The 20,622-nt window shown below is 33.5% G+C and overlaps 1 protein-coding gene across 6 annotated transcripts in view; it reads right to left on the bottom strand.

The window, feature by feature from the left end:
* Positions 1–20,622, bottom strand: part of LOC111050276 (protein sidekick) — a 186,198-nt gene that overhangs the window by 28,237 nt on the left and 137,339 nt on the right. For all 6 annotated transcript variants that reach the window (XR_005572372.1, XR_005572371.1, XM_039437087.1 and 3 more), the window contains exons 3-11: positions 16,236–16,412; positions 13,907–14,123; positions 12,284–12,460; positions 11,179–11,387; positions 9,788–9,941; positions 9,011–9,138; positions 3,544–3,663; positions 2,174–2,456; positions 1,233–1,528 (exon numbers count right to left, since the gene is read on the bottom strand). Coding sequence is in view for 4 of the 6 variants with exons in the window: in XM_039437087.1 (XP_039293021.1) it covers positions 1,233–1,528; positions 2,174–2,456; positions 3,544–3,663; positions 9,011–9,138; positions 9,788–9,941; positions 11,179–11,387; positions 12,284–12,460; positions 13,907–14,123; positions 16,236–16,412 (1,761 nt within the window). In the remaining 2 variants the exon portion in view is untranslated. The remainder of the gene's footprint in view (positions 1–1,232; positions 1,529–2,173; positions 2,457–3,543; positions 3,664–9,010; positions 9,139–9,787; positions 9,942–11,178; positions 11,388–12,283; positions 12,461–13,906; positions 14,124–16,235; positions 16,413–20,622) is intronic.

The raw sequence follows: 20,622 nt of genomic DNA, 5'->3' as shown, positions 1-20,622 counted from the left end.
TGGATCACTTTTGAAACAATTTGGTGACAGAAGATTTAATTCAACTTGTATCATGGAATGCGAACGGCAGATATTTACGTAAATATTCTTTGATTCTTCTTCAATTACTTGATCATTCTCATGTGTTTAATCCATACTTTCATGTGAAAAGTCCATAGTTTTGAAGAGAAATCATATAGAATAAAAATGATAAAAGTGCATGGAGCGAAATAAGAACGGATTATTACAGTGCAATATTTTTTGATTGTGCCTTGAATGATCCAAATTTACTGCTACCTTCCCCCATACGTGAACCCCAGGAAAGAACAGCAAAGTGTTCAAGTGCGTTTCCTTGATTCACAAAATTATCAAGACAGTTTGGAAAGAATTGAAAGAATGATGATTGCATTTGTATATTATGAAAATAGATGGGCATGGTCCTCAAATCAACAACAGATTGGAAACCCCTAGACATTTTCATTTTATTTGGGAATGAAAATTCCAAATGAAATTTCCACTTCATTTCCCAATTATGGCCTGTTCAAAGATTTAGAAGTCTCGAGAAACAACATATTATTTGCTAATTAGGAGGTGTTTGTTTCATAAAGTGTCTCTTGTGAAAAAATATATCAATTACATTAGTCAATCAGCTTAGAAGAAGTTACAGCTCAGTCAATCAGTTTCAGATGAAGCACCACGTCGAATACAAGGTGATTTTTCACCTTGTCCATCAACTTTTCACGGTATCTATGACAAGGAAATTCTAATAAAATTTGAAAATAAACCAAAAGTTATTTCAAATCTTTCTATTCAGCATGTCAACCGTAAACCTTTAAATATATATTGCTCTAAAAACTAGAATCATCTGCGATTGAGTTCATCATGTGGATAAGTAAATAATGTGAGATCAAAAGAGATACTGTATAATGCTTTTGTACGATGAATGATTTTAAGTTGAAACTGACATGGAGTTTCTCAAATTCATCGCCAATTACATTCGATTTTACTGAAGAGACACAGGAGTGAATTTTAGAATTATGATTAAACAAGCCTCTACAAAGGGGCTCGGGAGTGTCTAGTTTCACGTACTACAGAACTTACACGCAAACGAGGAAGCATCTTGCATGATTGTGTGCTTTTGTGATCTTATTGAGTGTGACTGTAAATATTGGAACTCTAGTTTTCCTTTACATCTAAATTTCTTTGGAACAGACCCCTGGCAACCGAACCCTCCACAATGCAGCCACACTCACCCAAATCAGACACCTCCCGCCTCTGCACAATGTATTTCAAGATGGCGCTGTTTCCGTCGAACGCAGGCGCCCAGGTCAGGTTGATCTCGCGACTAGATTCGTCGAGTCGCGCGGCTCGAACCGCAGTCGGCGCGAATGGTAGTTCGATCACGCTCAGCTTGGCCGTGCGCGTCTCGTTTCCGCCCGGCGATGTCAGCACGCATGCGTAGTCGCCCACATCCGCGGCACGCACAGCTTGTATCACCAGCGTACCGTCGCCCTTCACGCTGACTCGTTGGCCGCCGAAGCCCAGAGGTCTGAAACAGAAACAGATAAATAATAACCATAAAAGTAATGATGATTGTTTTTAAAAATGTCAGGTATCGATGGTTCAGTCACGAGAAAAAGCTAGGGTAGTGTACGATTACTATATCAAACTATTATCATGATGCCATGGATAGGAATGCAACTGAAAATCGAGGGACAAATACAATTGAAAGGTGCTGAAAGAGTGTATTCCCACTTGGCAAAATTTAATGAATCAAGGAAATGCTGTTATAGGCCTGAATGTTGAGCTTATTTATTAATTCCTATGGCTACTGTATATTGGCAGAGAGATCTTTTTGAATGTTCTGTCTACCTCAATACCAACCCAATGTCTCTTCCTATATACACAGGTTAAATTGGGTGGAAGTTTTCAGTAGAAATTTTCACTTTCACCTCCTAATGCAGATTTTTCATTTCATAAAGTAAAAAAAATAATAAAAGCCATTTCCAAACACAAACTAACATAAACAAATGCACCGCTTGGAAATATGAAATTGTGATTTGTTTTGTTCATCTTACAAGTCAGTTGTTATTCATCACACTAACACTCAATATTTACTAATACTCTTATTATATTAATACTTTTACTATACTATATACACTGCTATGAAAACTATATACTAATGTAGACTCACTGCGTATTGTGGAACCAGTCGACCTGATAGGGCACAGTGGGGTCACTGGACACCTTGCACTGTAGAGTGGCAGTGTTACCCAGCAGCACCCGGGTGTCGGCGGGTGGCTGGATGATCTGCGTCCTCACCAACACAGTCAGGTATCCCGCCCCCTCCACCCGCCCCGCCTCGTTGGCACGCACGCAAGCGTACTTGCCGCCATCCGTCTCCCTGACAGCCGCAATCAACAGGTCACCCGTTTCCAGCAACTGGATGCGGCCCGTCACGTCCACTGTGTCTTTGTCTGTGTGACAGGATACAGAATGTTTCTATTATTGAAGAATAATAATAAGTCTAAGTATTAACACCTTATTTTAACATTCAAATACCGAAATGCAGTCGAATTTATGATATCATCATCAATAATAAGTAATTGAGGACACACCTTGACAAAGATACAAACTCAAAAATGACAGAAAAAACAAAAGTGAATACAGAAGACATTGAACGTACATTGTGAGAACTGGTTACTGAAGACGATTTGAAAAAATTAAAATTAAAAATAAAATGGTGCAGCAGTAAACAATTTACTCAGTATACACAGATTTTTTTTGCTGCGAGTGAAGGCCGCATGAGCTTTAGGCTTGTGGGTGGGTTATGAGGCGTATGACAATGAGATGAATGCATCTACAGTTTTAGGTGTGTTCCGAACCACCGGGAAGCGATTTTACAACTCAAGAATCATATTCAGAGGAGTTGGCTCAAGCGGTCACCCTTCCAACAGGAGTAGCAGGCGCATGATTCTCAACTTATCTTTGCAATATCTTATCAGCACGACGACTGGATCAAACCGCTTCCCAATGTAATTGACTAAGGTCCAAGGTGTTACAATTTTGGTCATAATAGTATGAAGAAATATGATAAGATTACATGATATTTTGTAATACAAAAAAGTTTTTCAACTAATATCATCATCTAAAATCAAGTGTTCAGTTTGTTTTTGTAGTATGGCGAAAAATAGCGTTCGCAACTTGGACAAAAATGTTTTGACGGCTCTTGAACGCTTCAAGTTCTCGACTTCGTCTCGAACTTGAAAACTGCGACCTCGAGCCGGCAAACACACATTTTCCATCTTAGGTGCGAAATATACTACTACTTAATCACTACATTATTCTTCTTCACTACATCCATATTCGATTAATTTCTTCTCATTTTTATACAAGTAAGCTTATTTTACAATAAAATATAGTGAGTTCTTGTTTGGCTTGAAAATGTGCAATACCAGCACGAAACGGACGTCGCCACATCAAATAATGTGAGTGCTTTTTCACTTTAAAGTTTTATAAAATTTAATAGTGATAATAAAAGATACTTGAATACTTGAATCAGACCTTCATAGATCCATGTGATGTTGGGTGTTGGAGCACCAGCTACGCGGCAATTCATGATGGCGTCCTTTCCGTCCAGGATGGTCACATTCTGAGGTGCCAGTTCCATTATTGGTGCAGATGCTGCAAAATAATTAATACAATATTAGTAAGCGTTTATTATTTACATTTTTATATTGTAAGTTAATAAATAATTCATGAATTTACTGTATTTAAAATGTATATCCTTTGATCTCAATAATCAAAGAATGTCCTTACTACTTGTGAATGCCAATTAGTACTTGAATAGTATACGGGATTGATCTATTTTACACAATATTGGCATCAATTCTTAACAGAAAACATACTAGTGTTAACTTAGTGCTCAGTTTGTATTCACCAAGTTAATTAGAACAAATTAATAAGAACAATATAAAAACTTGTAGTACCCTTTATTATTAAAAACTTTAAAATATTTACAAATGGTGATTGAGTAGAATATTTTAAATTAATTTATTAAATCGAGCCATTTATGTTCAAAATTTATAGTATACATGTTTATTTTAGACTAAAATTTTCCAAAAATTGTACACGTGAAATTCTAACCTTATCTTGGACTTTGTCACCTATAAATTTGGAAGAAAAATAGCACAAGGACTACCTTATTATTTTATCTTTCAATGTTATTACATTAGTGTCATTTGCATTGTAAATAAATAAATAATAAATAAATTTCAACGATTAGTTTCGATCATAGGTCATTTTCAAGTTAAAATGTAGAAAATAAATAAAGAAGTTGATACTATATAATATAACTTGAAAATGACCTATGGTCGAAGCTAGTCGTTAAAATATTTCAAAGTTTCTAATAATAGAGGGTACTACAAGTTTTTATATTGTTTTTATTAATTTTACAAAATTAGCCCATATAAGTGAAGTGTTTTTAATCAATGCAATTTATTGATTGAACCTGTCTTTGACAAATGATTCTTGCTGGAGGAACTTATATGGAAAAAAGGCTGCAGGATAACTGAATGGATATTCCCTTTTTTCATTCATTTTTATGGGACTACTTGATTTTCTTTTAAGTCACTCAATAACTTAGTGGGTGCGGTCTCATAAGATGTAAAACTTTCATAGGAAACACTAGAAAACTTCAATAAATAAAAAGGATTAATTGACCAAAACTAGTAGTGTCTTAATAAAATAATGAAGTGTACTAGTAATTCTGTAAAAAATACTATAATGGAATTTATATGGAAAACCTATTTTATCAGAAACTACAGTATGTAAATTTGTTAGAGATAATAATTATATTTTTATCCAAACATGTGAGAAAATACCTTATTTAACAACAAAAAATATACTATAAGAAGTGATTTACATTTACTAGATACATTCAAATAAAATAACGAAAACTTGTATTAGCTATTGAGGTTGAATGATAATTATGTTTGAAGATATCTAAGAATAACTATCAATAATGAATCTTATTTCCTAGGAAGATTAATGTGGAAGCAGAGGTGGATACACTAGAACAAAAAATGTGACACAAACAGTGCTGAAAACGCTATAAACAAATGCAAGTGCTGACTATTGCATCATAACTTTTTAAACTATAAACTTATGTCATAACATAGGTAACAAGCACTATATGTCATGTAAATAGTAACAGATTCACAAATACAAATAACAAAAACTTCTAAAACATTAATGTGATTGAACCTAATGTGGGTGATTGTAACAGACAAGTGATGGAGTGCTACATAAAAACATTATTAAACAATACAATAAAATGATACACACAACAAACAGTGCCTGTGAAATAATCAAATAAACACAACAAAAATACTTTAATCACGAATCGATTGTAATAATGTAATACTGAACTAGGGGTGAACGGAAACTGGATACTATACTAGATTTGCCAATTATTTACATTTTATACTACAAAAATGTACAGCTATTCATATTGAATTGGTTGAAGGTAAAAAGTGGAATAAAATGTGACTGTGATTGTGATGGATCAATGAAATATATAATTCTATTGTATTAATGTTTTCTGTATGTATTATTTGGTAGGCGAAACAAGCTACGCCTACTGTACGTGATTCGAAATTCAAAAGTTTTTCAAGAGGAAAATTCAGAAAAAACGTGTCGCGTCTGAATCGAAAATGTGAATTGAGCTTCTTCCTTTTAGTATACGTACAGTAGTCGAGTCAACCGATATTCCTCATTTCCTTACGATTGCTTGATTTTAAACATTCAACTCTTCAAAATAAAAAGTAACAATTTTTAATGAAATAATAAAATATTGACTGTTCGATACATGATATGTTAGATCACAAGGTTACCTTAATTTTTCTCTCCCTATAATTTTTATGATGTGTATTTATTGTATGAATCAATAAAGAACCAGATATAATCAGGAGTTCAACTCAATTAATTGAATATGACGCTTACTTGATCATAGATATAGCTCGCGGTGTAGCAGATGCTAGATTATCTCACGTTCATGCCAAGGTTTACCTCCTACATATAGGAGGTCCTGTTTACAGTATAGCAAAGTTTGTTTTGAGAGGAAGCAAGTTACACAGTCTGATCGTTAATGTTTCTCAATTATTTATTCACATAATTGTAGGTGTCGTATTGATGCTATTATTTCGTTTCAAGTCTAGTGGAAGACTATGAGCATTTGTTGCATGGAGGAAAAAAAAATTGGAGGCATGTTAAAAAATATCAAAAAGCAAAATCAACTAGCACCACTACCATAGCTAGAAGGAAGATGATGGATTATGATGATGATCACCCCATGAGTAGCACAGAAGAAGAGTTCTTTGAAATGATGTTCATAAATAGTATTTTATTTCGTTATCTGTTTTAGGGACAATCTTGGAATACGGAAAAATAACTCAGTTTTCATTACTCACATGTACTTTTGTGAAAGAAATCATGATTGAAAGATATTTAACACAGCTTAAATGCATCTGATGTTTTAAACCTACATTCATATTCTTGAAAATATATTCCAGGACATATTATAATGAAATATCATGTTTTCAAATATATTTGTCCGATTTGTTCAATATACTTCAATAATGGAGTAACAACGGAGAATATTTAATCCATATGTGGTTGTAACAATTTGCATTTATAACTGTATAATCTCAGCCTAGATGGATCTTGAGAGGCCATATTCAACTAATTATATCTAAAAAAATAGTTGTAACAATTTGCATTTATAACTGTATATATCAGCCTAGATGGATCTTGAGAGGCCAGATTCAACTAATTATATATAAAAAAATCTAATTACTTGAATAGGTACGGAAGATATCTTTAACCTTTAATTTAATCATTGACCAATCTAGAAGACTTAACCAATGGGTTTTACCTTCACAAACAATATTCTTATCAATTCAACTTAAAAAAGAATAGCTTATTATTCCTCAACTAGGTGCTATAAAAATAGAAAAAGCTATCTGAATATGGAAAAATCTGCTACAATCAAGACACTCTTCAGATTGTTTCAATTAAATAATTACTACCGTATCTCCACTTATCAAAGAACTCTCCCACTACGTTTCTTATAAGGTGATCAATTTTTGGAAAAAATATGCAGCAAACACATTCAAAAAACAAAAATAATCGGAAAATCGAGACTTGGAAATACTGATTTGAATGAGACGTGGTCTTACGGTGGGAATACGCTCTCTGGTGCATGTCTGACTGACGCAGACGGACCACTCTGTGATCCGCCCAGCGAGCGAAGCGAGTTACTTCTGGACCAATCAAATTATAATTCATTGAAATAACTCACACAACAGTGGAAGTCGACAAAAAGCAATTTAACATATTTACATATAGATAATGCAACAGACAAACATTTTTTCACTCAAAGTGCAAGGTTTGAAAAATAGAACAAAACTTTTCCATCACAATACAAAATACATTCAGAAAAAAATTTACAGTGAGAGGGTATGATTTCAATACCAGAAGTTCAGAAAGGACATTAATTTGAGAATAGGTTAATAAATTTACCAAATTTATAAATTAAACGCAAAATTTAGATTTTGAAACTATTAAAATTCAGGGATAACAACTGGAAAACATTCTTATAAACAAGGCACATTCACACAAATGGATTGAAAGGTTTTTGGTTCCACAAGTTTAGATCAAACATGTATTTAAAAATTGGTTATTACTTGAACACACACATTTTTACATCAAGTGCCAGATCACACTTTATTTTATTTATTGAATAAAGCTTTCTCATCAAACAAGATACATTTCAACAACGGGAGTGCATTATTTTGTAACCAACATTAGGAACCAATCGTCTCTCACTCTTTCTAGAATAATTCAACATCAATCACAACAACGTGATATAATATTCTTATTTACAAAGGATCCAGTACACACAAATACGAAATAAAAGCTAATCTTAGTTGTATATAATGTTGAGAGCTCTTCTTTAAAAGGATCTTTTATATCTTTATAAATTAATGTTTAATTCCATACATAGGCCTACCATAAAACAAGTCTACATTAATGCTACTTACATTGCTCCTTATTTGGAAGTTACCAAAGTTTGTAGATTGTTTAGTATCAGTATTGTATTGGATGAAATAACTGAATAGAAAGGATTAAAATGAATAATCATAAGGAAATCAGTGTCAGTCCCAACAAGAATAGCTGTCATTATTGATAACTATTATTAAACGATTAATAATTGATTATTATTAGCATTACATTTCCATCTGTATCATTATTGCAATTTTACTGGGAAGAGGATAGCAATAGGTTAACGATACGAGTATTTTATATTATTTAAATTGATTCTGAGGATTGGTGATCTAAAATGCTTAAGCCCAGTGAAATTTCTATCATACAACTCTAACCGAAATAATCTATTAATATTACATGATGTTGTTGTTGAATTCCAATGTCAATTAACATGTGTAGGTCAATCAATTAGCACTAATCAGCAGCCATATACTCGTTAGAAATGTGGAGTGGAGTTGCAAATGAAACAAGCCATACACGAAACACACTAATGAAAATTGAAATCATAATGTTTTTTGCAATTTGAGAATGAAAAATAACTTTAATAAGGTGATCAACAAGATCCGTGCTAAATTGAGTAAACTTATTGAGTAAAGTATATAACTAAAATGATAGGATAACTTATACATCTGTAAGAGGAAATACAATAAAAAGTCAATTGAAATCAAGTTACCTTGTTTAAAGAGTCAAAATATTTATCCACAAATCATCTTACTACAAATGGAGGACAATGTTATAAGGTCAAAATTACAATCCCTTCTCACAATTAAAACAAATCGACTAGATTACATGTCGACTAAAGATAGAAAATACCTCAATCTGAAAATACCTCATCTGAAAATACCTCAAAATTTCACAAGAAAAAATATTACAGTACAGTCTTGAATTGAGTATTACAGTAGTAATCAACTTTAAAAATACTTACTTTTCACTTTGAGCCAAGTTGTTATTGAGTCAGAACCAGCTTCATTGGTAGCCACACATTGAAACATACCAGTATCATCCATTTTCAGCTTTTTTATGATCAAAGTACCGTCTTCCTCAATTTGATACCTGAAATAACCAAATCGATTTTTTGTAATTTGATTGAAAAAAAAATAATAATATGAGAGTAGAGCTAAATCAAAGAAGTCAACTATACAAGAAACAACAGTTGATGTGCAAACTCTACACAGAATAACACAAACCATTCCTCAGCAATATCTCTTCTTCTTTCCAGAGAGAAATTCCGATTTTTTCAAGCTCTAAAGTGCAGGATTGATTCATATTAATCACTTATTTTGAGGAGTCTAAAGGGAACCTCTACTTTTTTTGGACATATTATTAATTATCAAAATTTGGGAATGGGATAGTTTTGGGCCAAGCCTGTTGTTACTTCCCAATCATATTTACATGATTTGTGATTGTATCCACAAATAAATAAAAGAATGCTCCTTATTGTTGGAGAAGGCATTAGGAACCTTGGATTGAGGTAGACTTTACTTTGCTCAAATCAAATTTCATTTTGCCATTTCAACAAAAATAATAAATTAAACATATTACAAAGTTCAGCGAAATAAAAATAAATAATTAGATAAAAACGAGTAGCTTTGAGAATCAGAATAACATAATAGGCGCTGCCTGCAAAACCGAAGTTTGAGTTAATAATTTGTTGATGATTTTCACAATAACTCACAACAATTTGGGTGAAAATTGCACCAACCTGTCGCTATTCGGCATTAGTGTGACATCGTAGGTGTTTCTGAGCCATGTTATATTAGGAGCGGGCACGCCTATAGCTTCACAAGGCAGTTTGACTAGAGCTCCATACTCGACCAGCGTTTCAGGACGAAGAATTGTCACAAACGAGGGACTCTCTGCAAAAATAAACAGCATAATTAGGAAAAAGTGGTTAATTTGATTGATCCATCATAGATAACGTCAGAAAATGCAGTTTAGGAAACCATAGTTAGTCAACCTATAACATGAAGGGTTGATGAAGAAAATACCAGTCAAAATAATATTTAAGTTGAATATTACTTAAAAGAAGGAAAACTGAATAGTAAATACAAGAAACAATCTAGTTTTTCTTTCCCTATCATTTTGATGATGTACTTATTGAATGAATCAATAAAGTATTTTATTTTAAAGTTGCATCGAATAGCGATGTATTGTGTTCAGTTTTATTGCATTAGATTGTACTCTTTTGTTTTATTAAATTTATTTTTTAATTTTATTGTATTCAATTGTAGCATGTTCTTCGAAATTACTTGCGCGAAATTGAAGATGCGTAAGAAGAAGAGATGGAGAAGATGTGGTGGAGAGGGTGTAAAAGAAAAGACCGAGGAGTAAAAGGATAAGAAAAATGTGGAGGTAAATAAGACGGAGAAGACGGATTAGGAGATGATGATGATGATGATGAGAAGGAGTAGGAGGAGGTGGAGGAAGAGGATGTAGTGGAGAGGGAGTAGAAGAGAAAACCGAGAAGTAAAAGAATGAGAGAAAGTGGAGGTAAATAGGGCTGAGAAGACGGATGAGGAGATGATGATGATGATGATGATGATAAGGAGAAGAAGTAGGAGGAGGTGGAGGAGTAGGAAGATTAGGAGTTGGAAGATTAGGAGGAGGAGGTGGAGGAGGACAGAAGAAGTAGGAGGAGGTGAGTAGAAGGAGGAGGATGGGGAGGAGGTGTAGGAGAAGAAGAATAGGAGGAGGAGGAGGAGTAGGAGAAGAGGAAGAAGAAGAAGAAGAAGAAGATGATGATGATGATGATGATGATGATGAGGAGGAGGAGGAGGAGGAGGAGGAGGAGGAGGAGGAGGAGGAGAATGAGGAGAAGGAGGAGGAGGAGGAGAATGAGGAGGATGAGGAGGATGAGGAGGAGGTAGAGAAGAAGACGAGGAGGAGGAGGAGGAGAAGGAGAGAAGGATGAGCTGGAGCAGAAGAAAAGGTGGGAGACGCAGTGAGAAGAGTAGGTTGGGACTAGAAGAAGAAAGAACTTAAGATGTCAAAAAAGTATAACAAAAGAAAATACTACAAATAAGATATCTAGGAATGGGATTTGTGGAAAAATGATAAGATTGACAGAGAAGAATGGAGATTGATGTGTCTCACCAAGCACAACGACATTGGCATCTGCGGTGACAGTGGGAAATCCACCCGTCCGCAGCCTGGCCTGACACCTATAACGGCCCGTATGCGTCAGGTTGGCATTGAGCAGGGACAGAGTGCTGTTCCACGGGTATTTCAGGTTGTGATTCACGCCTGTGTTCTCTATTGGGATGCCGTCTTTCAGCCACAGAGTTTCCAGCTCGTGGAGGGGCCTGCAATCATACAACAAAAACAAATAATGTGCAGGTCATAGTAAGCAAGATGTTTTATATGTGGCAGAGCATGAATCATCATAATACGAGAATTTCAAATTTTAATACAAAAACGATGATAGTGGACAACGGATTTTATGACTGTCGTCTGCAAAATGTAATGTAATGTACAATTTACAAATTAAAAATAGTTATAATGATTTGAGAATAGCAGTGCCAAGGCCTTTACGGATTTTATTGTAGCAGATACACACCTTAATACCTTCTACCTTGACACCTTGATACCTTCATTGTAGCAGACACACATTGCCAACATGGTAAAAAATTAAAAATGATACAATAATTATTATTGACGCATAAAACAATATTTTATTAATACAACTTGTTAGATAGGTACTTGATTCAATAAAACATGGTTCAAATAATTAAATTCAACATTGTTCGGGTACTGCTAAATTTTACCATAATGATCTGATGAATTAATACATTAATCTATCTGTTCTCTTTTAAGGACTGAGGACGTTAATCTATAATCTATCCAAAAGCTCTTCAGCTTTACTCATATCTGAAAAATAGATGGATTAATTTAATTTATTCATTCCTATTCAATTGGCGGTTTCATTTTTTGATGTCAAATAAACAAAAATGACAAAAAATACTATTGAGTTTACTGCAAGTGAAGTCAAGTAATCAAATTTACAAATATGTCTATTGAGTTTTCACTTTTTCTTTTTTTAACATATTGATTTTTCTGTTTTGATACAATTTTTTTGGATAAATTAAATCTATTTTATTTCTTCTACTAGACTTGGAAAAACAGATAGAGTATTCTATCGAATGTGAGAAGTTCCAAAAAGTCCAAAATATGGAGTAGTTTTCAAAGGGAAATGTCTTACCAAGCGTTAACAATGCACTGCAAATCAGTGACAAGTTGACCCTTGATGATGTTCATGTCGAAAGGTTTGACAACAATTTGAGGGGCGATCTCCTGGCCGGTCTCCGATCCTTTCACAACCAGTCGAATGTAGGGACTGTTCTCCTCTTTGCCCAGCTGTGTGTTCGTTGCTCGTGCCCTGAAACCAAATAGCATAAATTAAAGTGAAACGGAATGATCTCTTCATACTTTACTTTACATTTACTTTTACATAATACTTTACTATTCGATACCTTAATGCAATATCGTGCATAAGAAAGTTGAAAAAGTCTCAAGCTTAATTCAAATGTTTAAGAAATTCTAGGAGCGACTTAATAATTATACATTTAATCATTCATCTTGTCTGCTACAGTGTTCATCTATAATATAATAAAAGAAAAAATCGTCTTATACATGTAGGGGATAGGAGATTCATGAATGACGCATCATCACGTCTGAAAGATTACCTTGAAATTTTGGATACAGATTCTTAATTTACCGAGGTTGGTTATATGCCTATTTCAAATTCCTCAAGATTCCAGTACGTCAGGTTTTCAGTTTGCCAAGTTTTTAATTAGACCCTTGCGGAGCACAGGTTACCTGCTAGTATACAATAACTTGAATCTATGAACTATTTAATATTGAATTGTAATCTTCTTTAATGGTTCTCTCAATCTTATTTTCCCATTGAATTTGGCTCAACTTGATTTAGGAGATACACAACACTTAGCTTACCAATAAAAAAGCTAACAATATCAAGGATTCGTTAACTATACACACCGCACCTACGTGACACCAGTATTTATGTCAATACCTGACACAACATGTCAATACTCATATTCTCATTTGAAGCAGATAACTTCCAAAATAGTACTTCGATATCTATTCTCAACAATTAAGAAATTTATTGATTTGCTAATCTTAATCTATGCATTTTTGGGTTAAAAGACTCTTGAAACAGATAACTTGAGACATTTTGAAATAGATTATCTTAATTTCAAGAATTTAGTTCAGATTGTTAATACTTCAAACAAATGGTTCTGATAATAGTACTCTTAAGAATGTTACTCCATAATGATGAAGGTGAGTTTTCAACAGTTAAAAACCATGAATAATACACTCAATAAAATTATTTAGGTATTCAATTTTTAATCCACTTCATTGTTAGTTACAAGAGAATCATTACTTTCTTTATTTTGGAGAAGGTCATGTCCTAATAAATGAGATCCGAGTTGATCTTAACCAAACATTTATGGAGGATTGAAATGCTGTATTTAATTGAGATTTGGTTTTCTAACCCTTCAAATGATTCTATTATAAAATGGTATTCTAATTTTATTTATCTATTAATGTACAATTATAACACTTATGTGAGAAGGCGAATGCCTAAAATTGTCCCTTTTCAAATTTATACTACAGTCAACATAATATTATCCTACAAATCATACAGATTCATTACTACAAATGATAAAATATTCATTCACATATTTTCAAATGCCAGTTGTTTGTGGTTCTTTATTATTCTTTACTGATTAAAAATTGGGAATAAATCAACTCAGAGGATTCGAAAAATCAACCATATAATGGGCTATAACGTCTAAATTACCTGTACGCTTTCTGGTCATTCTCATTAGCGGCCAGTATGACCAGTTGGTGTTTTGCAGTGTCAGCATACTTTCGATCGTAGAGTGAAGTGCCGTCGTCTGCTTGCCAAAAGACAAGAGGCTCCGGATGACTTTGGATGAGTGGAAGCTCCAAAACTGCCGGCTGCCCCCATTCCACTGTAATGCTTTGCTCTGTTTGATCCTCGAAAACACCCATATCTGCAAAGAAACAAAATCATAGAGTTAATAGAAATTAACAAGAATTAATAGAAATGGATCATACAATGTCATTAGATTTAATGGTAATAATGAACCATGGTAGCATACTACATGAGTAACTTAGGCTGTGATCATCACTTTTCGATAAGAAAAATATTTTTTGAAGAACAATAATAATTTCCAGCTTCTCAACAATATTGAGTTTTGAAATTCCGGTAGGAAATCTTCTAAACCTATATAGTGATTGGAAGTTAAAAGGGTTCTCTGTACAGTTGCAGGTATACTAAAGAATAACAATTTCGAATGAAAAACTAGAAACTACCAAAACCACTTATTTATTGATATAAATATTAATTAGTTTCAATTGTTACTTAAAACTCTCATTGGTCACATATAACAATGCCACATTTCTATTAAACCGTCTGGTTTGCAGGATATTAATGATGTAGGCTACTAGAAATTGTTTCTCGTTAATAAATAAACTAAATGTTTCTCGTAAAATATATAAATGATTGTAACAACTCAAGTCTATTTAAACAAGTTGTATTAAACAAGTTGGAAGGACCGCTATAGATGAATGGAGACAGTGATTTGTGAACGAATTGTGATCTTAGTTCCTATTATTCAGCAATAATGACTTTATAATGATCATTAAAATCTAGTATTTGAATTCTTACGATCATACTGTAAGTTTTAAGCACATTATTATATGCATTATATTAAATTCCTGTGGGAGTTGCGGCTATATTTTTAAAGTTGTGTAGTTTTATAGTGACATTATTCATCTATTTTTATTCAACAGAGAACACAAAAACACATAAATCATAAATTATTGGAAATGGAAAAACAGGCTCATAGACCTTACTATTCCACTGCCGAATTTTGATTGAAAATTATAACAAAATTATGGAATTACCATCTTATCTATGTTTCTATGTTAATACTGTGGAGCTTCAAATTGATTTTATGTTTTTCACTGCATATCTAACGACATTAAGAGGCATCACAATCAGGCTACAAAAAAATAATATAATAGTTTTCCTGGAATTGAAAATTGACTTTCAATATGAGAACAAGACCATAGATACTTGGTGACGTCAGTAGGCTAACAATTATTATTATTAGAGTTTCTTCAATGCAACAGATTATCCATGAAATTATTGAACATTTCCTCTTTTGAAACCTAAATAACTTTTCATAATCTGTCTGAGAAGCCTCTCCATGAGACAAGAGAATCGTGTTGGATTCTGATATAATATACATGACATTCTATCACCAAGGCCAAGCCAAGGTAATAAAAGACTCAACCAAATATGAAAATGACGTTACCAACTTGAAATATTTCCAACACTATGCGGGCTATAAAATGCTACACTACTCTTTTGAACTGGACTCTAGATAGGAATATTCAATTTTATTACTTATTATTTGAATTCACCTCATATCTTACACATATTGAATGGCTTGGAATGCAAACTCCCGGTATCACTGGCCTAACCATAGGATTCAAGGACGAGAGAATAATTTCACAGTACTGTAACACACTCAAGTTCTAACTCCCATGTCTTATTTCAATTTTCTTTAAAATTTTGATGTGAGTTCAAAACTTCCATGAAGAATAGATAGCATTACTTTTCCCCATAAAAATACTTAGTTCTCAAAATGTTCAATTTTTTCAGCAATGAAAAAATTTATTTATTGAATAAGCCTTACAATATTATAATTGAAGCAACATTTTGAATAGAAAGGAAATCCTTATTGGATTGGTTAAACTTTAATAAAACATTAAAATAATGTTATAGAGCCTAATACTCAGAAAAAATGTCTAAGAATGGAATAATTGAATTGATTGAAAAATCTGTACAATGAGAATTGATTCAACGAATATTATTATCAGTTTGACTGATGGTCCCAGCTGAAGTATAACAGTCGTTAGATCCATTGACGGCTTAAATCATAATATTCAGGAGAGATGGGACCTTCCGGCAAGGGACTCCCCACCAACAAAAAGCCATACACCTACTAATTTACATTTTTATATCAGTGAGAAGAAAACCGACTAGCAACAGAATTGATAATTTAATTTTTAGTAAATACAGTGGACCTACTTACATGCAACAGTAACATCAATTTTTTCGCTAAGTATCGATCCCACTTCGTTATTGGCGATACATTGATAACTTCCGCCATCTTCTCTTTTGGTGTTCAAAATTTTATAAAAGTGTTCGGAACTAAAATCACCCAACTCCACGCCGTCCTTTATCCACCTGTACTGCGGCTGAGGGTAACCTGTAACACACAACAACGAAAATTATAAGTACAAACTAATAACAACAGTAAAAATAACGGATAATGAGACATAAATGTATTAGGTTCTAAAATAATACGATTCTAGCCTGTTTTATGAGGTAGGATACAATAATTATTATATTCTTTATGTTTTGGAGTAGGATACAATAATTATTATATTCTATAAGTGCATAGAATATACGGCTAATCATGAATTCATTCCTATGATTAAAAGAGCTTTTGTTTATAAGATTTTAATTGACCGAGCGAAGTGAGGTCTAAGATTCAAGTCGACGGTTTGGCATTTCTCTTGATGTTTAAATGTTAAAATGTTTGAATGTTTAAATGTTTATATGTTGCGCATTTACGGCGAAACGCGGTAATAGATTTTCATGAAATTTGACAGGTATGTTCCTTTTTAAATTGCCCGTCGACGTATATACAAGGTTTTTGGAAATTTTGCATTTCAAGAATGATATAAAAGGAAAAAGGAGCCTCCTCCATACGCCAATATTAGAGTAAAAATCAGACTATAGAATTATTCATAATAAATCAGCTGACAAGTGATTACACAGATGTGTGGAGAAGCCAGTCTATTGCTGTATTTCCATAAGGTCTATAGTTTCAATCAGGTACTTGTGGATGAGAATACTGCGTGAGGTCTACTGTTCACAGAACTACTGGTCATAGCTCATAATACAGATAAACTCATCAGAGTTATAACACAGTGGCCAACGACTTCTACAAGACATCATAATTGAAATACATCATGCTTGTAAAAAATATTAGAACAATAAGAATCATTCAGGGATCAACTATATAATATTCTCATCAACCTTGTTCATAAATTACAATAAAAAATAAATGACAAAACCAATGTCATTAAATGTATTTTCAAAGAAACTTTAATGGAAGTAATAACAAGCTCATCTTCATCGAAAGGCTCTTTCATAGCAGCACTGAACGATAAAAAAGGTTATGAACTTTTATCTGTTCTCACTCACTCATTGTACTGGAGCCTCACCTAAGCCACAGTAACTACTTATAAAAAGTTATGATTACAGACACAGGTAGTTAGTTAGAGCTTATACGTCGACTCTAATAATCTGAATACTTTAATCATATCACAGTACGTGTTTTCAACTTCATCTTACACCTCAACTAATTTATGAAGTGCAATGTATTGATGCTGAAGAGCTGGTGTACACTAAGTTCAGAATCATATTGTTTGAGATACAAGGATAAGTCAGAGACAAAAGAATAACAGGGTATAAAGTGTGGAAATCTCCGAGATGACAATAATAAACTTTTAATGGGAAACCATTACAGATGGAGACATGGAAGTTATTATTATACAGTGTATATCTGGCGCTTACGCCCCGTAAAATTCACACTATGGAATTTGTTACTTCGTATTTTGAGTTCACGCTCTGAGGACAATGAAGTGACATCATGGGAGAGGATCAGAGGCTTTCATAGAGTAGACAAGTAGACAACTAACTATTGTTTCTACTATAGCCAGAAACGGGAACTTATAGTTTATTTTAGGTGCTAATTTATTATCTACAATAATTATTGATCAAATTAATTTGAAGCTGCGTACAGACTTACGCGCCACGAACACGCGCATTTCACTTTTCATCAGCTGATGCTAAGTTTATTTCAGAAGATTAGTACAGAAGCAGTAAGATACAGATATAATAAATTTAGCATCACCAGATGAAAAGTGAAATGCGCGTGTTCATGGCGCATAAGTCTGTACACTCCTTAACCTCTTTATTCTTTATTGATTTATACAATAATTACATCATCAAAATGATAGGAAAAGAAGAAAGAAGGTAACCTTGAGCTATTCCTTTCCCAAATTGAATAAAAAAATCTTTTATTTAAATCTATATAATATTCACCTATAATATTTATTGGATTCGAATTTGGAGTTTACTCTTTTCACGAGATTTCGTTACATGAATAAGTGGTTGTTACATGAATAAAAAATATTTCATTTAAATCTATATAATATTCACATATTTATTCACCTATAATATTTATTGGATTCGAATTTGGAATTTACTCTCCTCACGAGATCTCGTTACATGAATGGTTGTAATAAGTATTCATTTAATTTGGATACCACAATATCATCTCACTACTACACAGAATCATGTTATGAAGCGGATACAATATGTTTTTCAATCATGAGGATAGAAACATAACTACCTAACTACCTGCAAAACACATAATTCCTTTCGCGGATATAGCAGAGTAGTCTATACTATGCGTTAACTTGGAGGAATAATATATATTTGGTTTTCTGTGTTTTAATCAACTAAGCCTGAAGAACCAATAACTTTATTATGCAATCAAACATACACTAAATCACGTAACAAGAATCGTTGATCCCAATTTAACAAGTCTCAACAAATTGACAACTCAAACTTTGTTTCCGATTGCCACATTGCACAATTCCCACTATAATGAGTTTCACTTTCATTTGTCATGTGTCATCATTACTCTTATAGCTAACATCAATGCTTCCCATTCAATCAATGCTGTCAGTTTTAAGTGAATCTCACCATAGTCACTGCCAGTAATCTCACTCACTCGCTTCCTTCGATTCAAAAAGAATCACTTGAGTTACGTGTTTCGGCGAAAGTAATTGACAAATGATTCAACACGTGAAAAGAGAACGAAATGGAAAGAATAGGAGGAAACAGAGAAATATAACGATTGAGAGAGTGAGACAGAGCGAGTGTAAGTGAGAAAGCTCTCGCCTCAAGGTGACGAATTGGCACAATTCTCCATGGACTGCAGCAGCGTACTACTTGTCTCTGCAACGGCTAAATTCACTACAATCTGTCAGCATTGGATGTGAATGGAAGCATTGCTGCTTTTTATGAGAAATGTTGCCAGTTTGTGGTGAACCTCACTACAGCAGGTGATTGACCAGACCACAGCCAAAGAGGCAAAGACATTGCTACACTTTAAAGCGATTCGAATGCATTTGGTTGAATGTCATGGACGAGTGGGACTGTTTCGGATGTGATCGTTCCCATAAGGCCCCCAAAACTACTCTTTCGTCGAAATCAATTTCGTTTTCAGTGTCTTGAACTTGAAAGTAAACGCTTGTTTTCCTATAACAGTATTCAACGATTTTCAAGGTAGGTAGTGAGGGTATTGACTATAGTCCATACAAAATTACTTTTGACTTGGAGGGATGTGCGGGACAGAGATCAGCCAATTACAGTGATGAATAGTCATAGAAAGAAGCGCTGATGCCAATTTGTCGATTAGACTCAGTCGACTCAGTGCTTTCAGAGAGGAAACATCGTATGCATATCATGAGCACTAACACTAAGCTGACCGCTTTACAGAACGGCAACATCGCCGCAGCTGTATCCCTACTTTTCTCTGCTTCGCATATCCCTTCAAGTCAAAAGTAATTTTGTATGGAATATAATGTTGTAGTATCTCTTCACAACCACAATACATAAAAAGAAATTAGAAGTCAATCACAGTTTAATTTTGAAACGTTTTACAAAACAGAACCAGGTTTCATTTTTTATACATTGGATTCCCAAACTTATAAGCCTATTTGCAGAATCTCTGTTGAAATTGTTAGGCTCTATTAAAGAAGAATATAGGCTAGACTGTTAAATATTGTCAAAAACAATTCATATTCGAACGACCACTAAACTGCAGTTTTTTGGCTTCACCAGTCACGTACTCGAATTAAAACTAAAAAGACAAATTTCCTGTTTTCTTTCAAATCTGCTCACAGAACTGTTTTCTTTACTTGTAAGCCTTACAACTCAAGAGAATACCCAATAAAATTCACGAACATTTCAAGCTCCATGTAGCACTTTCATTTTATGAGTAGTCTCCTCTATAATACCATAGATTACCTGTAGCTGGTACTACACATAAAAATTATTCTAATTGTAAGTTTATAAAATAGATTCACAATCCCTTGGACATGACATATTATGAGAGTGTTGATGTTGATAATATACTCACGGAATAAAATATTATCAAGAACTGAGGATTCAACAATAGAATAGCAACAAAATAGCAGTAAAAGTAGAAGAAAAGTAAAAATTCAAACATATAATTTTGTGAAACTGGATAGGAGTTCTATCAGTTTGTCACGAGCTATTTTTTTTTTTAGATTAATTTCTACATTTTTGCAGATTTAACGTCTAGTGAGATCGGA

Source organism: Nilaparvata lugens, chromosome 10 (assembly GCF_014356525.2).
Source record: "Nilaparvata lugens isolate BPH chromosome 10, ASM1435652v1, whole genome shotgun sequence".
NCBI lineage: Eukaryota > Metazoa > Arthropoda > Insecta > Hemiptera > Delphacidae > Nilaparvata > Nilaparvata lugens.
Note: the sequence above shows the minus strand (reverse complement) of the source record. Positions and strands in the feature narration are given on the sequence as shown.